This window comes from Gossypium hirsutum, chromosome A13 (genome assembly GCF_007990345.1).
Source record: "Gossypium hirsutum isolate 1008001.06 chromosome A13, Gossypium_hirsutum_v2.1, whole genome shotgun sequence".
NCBI classification, from domain to species: domain Eukaryota; kingdom Viridiplantae; phylum Streptophyta; class Magnoliopsida; order Malvales; family Malvaceae; genus Gossypium; species Gossypium hirsutum.
This window is the reverse complement of record NC_053436.1, coordinates 53,320,740-53,327,134: the sequence shown is the minus strand read 5'-3', so window position 1 is coordinate 53,327,134 and position 6,395 is coordinate 53,320,740. Positions and strand designations below refer to the sequence as shown.

The window sequence follows — 6,395 nt, the reverse complement described above, 5'->3', positions numbered from 1 at the left end:
TGCTCCTCTGTTTATAGATTTGGTTCTCCAGCTATCGGACTCGGGATCTTGAGGTCAAATTCGCCCACACTATCAAAGCCCCTTTTTGGTACAATTTTGGTTGAACTTCGAAATGGCATGTATAGGACTACCCGTTTGTTGTGGGTCGTGGACCCTTTGGACTTGTATAAATTTTGGATAGCCATGCGAAAATGGCTTATATGTGTTTGAGTATAATGTTATAATCATTTGGTGTGGATATGCTTGACAAGGATTGGCCACGGGGATGGTTAATCACTTTCATAAATTGTGCTATTTATGCAAAAAGGGCTAGTTGAATCATGGAAACCATGAAATAGGTAAAGTCTACCTTAAAGGCAAATGCTGACAGCAGCAGTGATGTAGATTTGGAAAATCACTAAAAATAGTAGGAATGGAATTAAATAGTGAATAAATTATGTAAACAAACCTTGATGAATCTACTTTCATAGGAAAGTAACAAAACAATCATACGGACAGTATGTTAAGAGATATTCAGGTTCTCGTGAGATAGGGCCAGAACGGTTTCTGGATTTCCTGTTCCGACTTTGGAAATTCATTATAAATTAACCAGAGATAATTAGGAGTCATACCATATATGGATAGATTCCTCTCTGAGTCTAGTTTCTATAGAAACAAACGGCATCAGTATTGGAGCCCTGTACAAGGAGATATCCAAGTCGTAATGCACAAAGGTCAGGGTAGTCGATCCCTGTAACATGGGAGACTTTGACTAATAAACTGTACTAATTGGCCCGACCAAAAATTCTAGAAAAAAATATGTAGACGGGCATATGAGTCTAGTTTCAGGAAAAAATCACGAAACTGATTTTCGAGTTGTGAAACTCAAGATATGATTTTTAAAGCGACTAGTACGCAGATTGGCAGTGTCTGGGAAATATTTTTATAAGGGGTTTAAAGTTTGTTAACACCTCGTGTTCAACTCCGGTGTCGGTCTCGGGTTCGGGGTGTTACACCGTAACTTTAAATTCTCACTGGTTAATTCAGGGACATCTACTCTATTATCAGACATATTCACAGGTCGTAAAACTGCAAAATATATGAACATGCATGCTTAACATAAATTTGAGACAAACATAAATCACAATTTACCCATACAAATTATGTAATTAATGAATCTAGTGATACAAATTATGTAATTAATAAATCTAGTGACATAAAAATTTCTCGTGGACTAAATTTGTAATTCAATTATATTCACTTTATGATAGAAATATAATTTTGTTTCTAAGATAAAATTCTATCAACATGATAAAATTATTAAATTAATCTTCATAACTCTTGTGGATAATTCTATCTTAACATTAATATATATGCTTTTGTATGTGATTTTAACCTTAGTAATGGTATTTAACTAAAGAAACTAGGTAGATATTAATCTAATTCAAGTTCATTATGCAAAATATCAAATGTTTGCAATCCTTATGTGATCTTAAGGACAATATATAATTTTATTTAAGGTTTAAGGGTATAAAAAGCCCTTAAACTTTAAAAAAAACAATATTAAGCCTCTCCTTTTAAAATCAATAAGCTTAATTTCTTTTTTTGAAAAGGTTTGAGAGCTTTTTTGTTACATTTTAAAAGTTCAAGTACCCAAATGAGTGCAAAAAAAAAAGGTTTTAATTTTTTTTAAAAAGTTTGAGGGCTTTTTGCACCCTTAAACATTTATTTAAGTAAGGTTATTGTGTTTTATAAAAAAAAAAAGATAAGGTTATTGTGGTTAATTCCCTAATTAAATAAAATTATATGGATCACTAGATATCTATTCTAAATTTTATTGCTAAAAAATTTATACAATAAATTTAATTTTTATGCATTTATAAGATTTTCAAAAATTGTATGCATAAAAATAACTAGACAATACATATACGATACTTAATAACTCAAATAATCAATAAAATTTCCTAAAATTTTCAAAGAGACACAATAAGAAATCCCTATAATATATTTCTATAGAAAACTTAAGATTTTAAAACACAAAATTGTCCCAATGATTGCTAACAAAATTTGCATAGAGAACTTCAAACAATTTTTAACCCTTTTTTTATACACTCAAATAGAACAAGACAGAGGCAAGAAACAATGTTCTGACAACAAATGTTAACAAATTCAAGCAATTCAAAAATAAAATAATGAAAGAATGATCAATTATTACCTCCAAACATTATCGAAGTAAAAAAAAAAAAACACACTTGAAATGAGAAGAATAACAACACCAAGAAGGATGTTGAATTTTGTAATATAAAATAGAATTGCCAAAATCTTTTAAACATTTGAAAACATCTCATTAGATAGTATAGTTTAAGGACATGGAATTATTTTCTACTAAGGGACCTTGATTCGCTTTTACACATATTTATACTAGTTCTATCATTAAGAACTACCATAATCATTTTCTCCTAATTTCATGACCATAATTAGAAATTATGAGAATATAAGAATTGCTTTTATATTTTAGTGATCCTCACAATATGAACCACTAAATCCACTTAAAACAGTTCCCACGTTTAAAAAAATATAACATAATATAATTAGACAACAATATTTAAACTAATGGTATTTTGTGTACTATTAATGAGTCAGTCAAGATAATTTATTAAGTTTTATTGGTCTGGCAATGAATTTAGTGGTGAAGTGAAGGGAAGGTATGGGTTTTTACCTCCCTAAAATAAATTTTTTTTAATTTAAATTTCTTTACAATTTATAAAATTTTAAATTAATAATAATAAAATTGTATTTTACTCTTAAAATAATAAAAATTTAATTTAATTTTTTAAAAATTATAAAAATATAAACTATTAAAATAATAAAATTATATTTTACTATTATAAAAATATATAATTTAATTTTGAATTTTCTTTTAAAGAGAATCAACTTGTCAAAATTTAATATATCATGTTGTTGTTTTCTACCCAAAAAAGTGGAATTGGAGTTGCTAAATTCTAATTGATTGATAATTCCATCCTACCATTTCCATATTTCTTTGACAATTAATTTCCTACTTTGACAGCAATATATGGGAAATGAATTATAAGGAAAAATCCAAATTCCTTCTTATATACATGATTCTTTTACCTTTAGGTCTATATTTCAAATTATGCCAACTTTTAACTTAAAAAAGGCATCCCTATTTCAGGAATAAAACTTTAAACATTTCATATCCATTTTTTCTAACATGTCACACAATATTAAAAAGCTGCAAAAAAGCTGCCGACTTTTTTTTTTTAAATAAAGTTAGAAAAGTAATGGGTTTTAAAATATAAAAATTTCATTACGACTAAGAAAAAGGGGTTAGGAGGTACCTTGGAAATTGTCTCCTTTTCCTTCCGAGGGATTGTGGATTAAACTTTAATTTTGAAGCATCTTAGCTTGTAAATGATTAGTCTTAGATTTATAATTTCAAAAAAATAATGTTACAATGTGACTTAAATAAATCAAAATTTGTAACTCCAAATGTAATATCTTCAACGTTACTATTTTATCAGTATGAGTTTGGCATATATACATAAACCAAGGAACTAGAACCTAAGAAATCTGGGAATAGGCCTTGGAGGCTTGGGCCCTGAAAATTAAGCTTGTTTGGACCACAACACTTCGCAATCAGACCCAAAAATAGAGCACTAATCTTGGAATTTTGGATTGCATTCTAATCTCAAAAACCAAGTGCGTCGTCGTTTCTTACTAACCTCTTCTATAAGTATATTGTAAACCCTAATCCCTTCGTCTATCAGAACATCTTCTCAGGTATGTGCTATTTGTTTTGCAAATTACGGCAGTGTTAAGCACGAAATAGCCCCTTGCTTCCTAAAGTTTTTAGTTGCAAGGAATACACGAGAAAAGGGTATTGTGCAAAATTGAAGTTTGTTGGCGCCACATTTCAGTTTTTTGTTTGAATTTTATCTCACTCAAACAATGTTTGGAGCCAGAAAATTGGGTTTTCTTTCATTTGTTCATTTGTTTTTTTTTCAGAATAATTGCAAAGCAAAATGATGAAAGTAATTTAAAAATCTGAATTCTGTGTGGGAATCCCATTCTGGGTCTTCGAAGTTCTCTGATTGCTTTGCGGAACTATGTGTTTTTCTTCAATTTGTTGTTTACAAAGATGGGTTGGTTTTATTCTCTTTTTTGTTTTCTAATAAAAAAAACTGTATAGTAAGCAAGATGAGGAGATCCGTTTGACAGCTGAATTTAATGTGGAATTTCTACAGTTCTAATGGTCTTCAAAGTTCTCTGATTGCTTTCATACTTAAAAATACTGAAGTGCTATGCTTATGGCTAAAGAGCTGCTTCTTTTTGGCATTTTGGCTTCCGTTAATTTGCTATTACGGGTTTTAAGTTGTGTTGCATAGGGAAGTTAAGGGCCAGAATAATTGGGCACCAAAATTCATAGTCTGATGTGTATATATTACTTCAGGCTATACGAGCATGGTGCAATAGAAATTGTTTCTTCTTTATGTTCACTCATAGCTGGACTTGGAAATATCAAAAGACTGGTGCAGCAAGAACTGTGAAGAACACATGCTTTGCTTTTTCTTGGTTTCCATCTTATTTATATCATATAGCTGGGATGTATCTCTCGAGTCTTTACTTGCATCCTTGAAAGTAACCCGTCTCTTGTGTCAATGCTACTTGTTTGACGTTGGGATGAGTGAATTTTTCAGGTTGGAAGTGCTGATTTACCCTTTAAAATGAATGGCCACAATGTTCCTGTTTAGGGTATTGGATCTAATTTGTTACATTGTATCTGCTGGGAAAGAAATATGACATCTTCGACCACTATATTTTAAAAATTATATAATGGGCTTGATTTGCACTATTTGAAAAACTGTACTGTTGAAAATGGCATCTTCTGTGAGGCTTAAGATATGATACCATGGGAATGGATTCTGATTCTTCGTTTGCTTTTTAACTTTGAGCTTGACATTTGAAGGATGCAATAAATATGTTTCTTGGCCTGGATTTCTATCTAAAATGAGGATTTGACTTTTGTCCTATTCAACTTAATTAAATACATTAACAACTTACATATTGTGAATGTATACAATCTTATAATTCAAGTATTACAGATGAATCATTTGGGAGATTCTGGAGATGGTATCTTTGTCATTGATTATAAATCAACAAATCTCTAACATTCCCTTTTCTTGTAACTTAACACTTCTTAAACTGGTCATAAATTGTCTCACTAATCGGATGATGGGAAGAGGGTTCTCTAAATGAACAGCATGCCCGCAGCTGGGCACCACAACCATCTGATGGAGCTTGCTCACTGCATCATCTCTATCATGCCCGATTTCATGCCACATTTTCTGAGCCACCCTTTTGAATTTCTCATCTTTCTCCCCAACTACGAGCATAAGAGGCACTTTGCAATGTTTCAAGTCTTCCCATAATGATCTGTATAATAAATTGAAAAAACATGTTAAAATGGGAGCATGCATTTACAAGTTCAACCACTTAATGGCCTTCAAGGTAGATAATCTATGTCAGAAATCAGAACTGATGCATGGCTCTTCCATTGTTTTACCATGCAGTCATGCACTTTGCATTAAAACTTCAATAAAAGCCTTTGCTTTCAAAAATAAAACATGGGTTGGGACTATTAACAAACTAAAACTCTTAACCAAAATGAAAAAGCAAAAAATAAACAAATAAAAGTAAATGAAAGGCTTGCGGCTGTCATCCAGGGCAAAAATAAAACATGGGTTGGGACTATTAACAAAATAAAAATCTAACCAAAAACGAAATAGCAAAAAATAAACAAATAAGTAAATGAAAGGGCTTACGGCTGTCTTCCAGGGCTTAAACCAGACAAGACTTTCGCGAGACCTTGCAAGTCATCATGCACCGACCGTCTAACAACAATATGATTAAAATAGGGATGGCTCCTCAAGCTGTTCAATGGATATCAGCAAAGAGGTGAAGAACAGCACACTAGCAAAGCACTTTTAATATAATTATCAAAAGCTGAGAACAGAGACAAGAAAAACACCTCTTCCACAAGCCTCCAGAATACCAGGTGTTTAGGAAGAGCTGTAAACCATGTGTAACGATAGAACGAGCTTTAGAGTCATCTTTCGCCCTACGAATTTTTCTTGCCACTGCATCTTCTAGTCCAGGACTTCCCGATAATATAACAGCCCCTTCAATCTGAAAAGGTTTGCCTTCAATAATGCAAATATAATAATTTACTCCAGAGACTACCGCTATCTCATACTCCATAAATTTACCTTATCACTGAATTTCAGCGCCATGTACAATGCGATCCTTGCTCCATAGAATATCCAACGAGAGTAACTTCATCAGGAGTGACATGTTCAATTAATTTCAACAGCAAATCTGCAATAATCTCGATG

The 6,395-nt window shown here is 31.6% G+C and overlaps 1 protein-coding gene and 2 non-coding genes across 3 annotated transcripts; 2 read left to right on the top strand and 1 right to left on the bottom strand.

Moving 5' to 3' along the window:
* The first annotated feature begins 4,019 nt into the window (after positions 1 to 4,019).
* LOC121212987 (small nucleolar RNA R160) lies at positions 4,020 to 4,099 on the top strand. Its single transcript, XR_005908354.1, has one exon. It is a non-coding gene; the product is annotated as a small nucleolar RNA R160 (small nucleolar RNA).
* Positions 4,100 to 4,194: 95 nt separating this feature from the next.
* Positions 4,195 to 4,278, top strand: LOC121212986 (small nucleolar RNA R160). Its single transcript, XR_005908353.1, has one exon. It is a non-coding gene; the product is annotated as a small nucleolar RNA R160 (small nucleolar RNA).
* Positions 4,279 to 4,335: 57 nt separating this feature from the next.
* On the bottom strand, positions 4,336 to 6,394 carry LOC121212709 (protein PHYLLO, chloroplastic). The gene is made up of 4 exons (XM_041086027.1): positions 6,270 to 6,394; positions 6,032 to 6,189; positions 5,826 to 5,933; positions 4,336 to 5,436 (listed from the first exon to the last, which is right to left on the bottom strand). The coding sequence occupies exons 1-4, from the start codon at positions 6,291 to 6,293 to the stop codon at positions 5,157 to 5,159; spliced, it is 570 nt and encodes a 189-aa protein (XP_040941961.1). The 5' UTR covers positions 6,294 to 6,394; the 3' UTR covers positions 4,336 to 5,156.
* Between the last annotated feature and the right edge of the window lies 1 nt (position 6,395).

What these genes read in the sequence shown, in the direction of transcription:
- LOC121212709 (XM_041086027.1), bottom strand. Translation starts at nt 6,293, where the DNA reads ATGGCGCTGAAATTCAGTGATAAG. An exon ending in CGCTGAAATTCAGTGATAAG is followed by an intron (nt 6,190 to 6,269) that starts GTAAATTTATGG and finishes AAACCTTTTCAG; the next exon opens with ATTGAAGGGGCTGTTATATT. An exon ending in TCTGGAGGCTTGTGGAAGAG is followed by an intron (nt 5,934 to 6,031) that starts GTGTTTTTCTTG and finishes TCCATTGAACAG; the next exon opens with CTTGAGGAGCCATCCCTATT.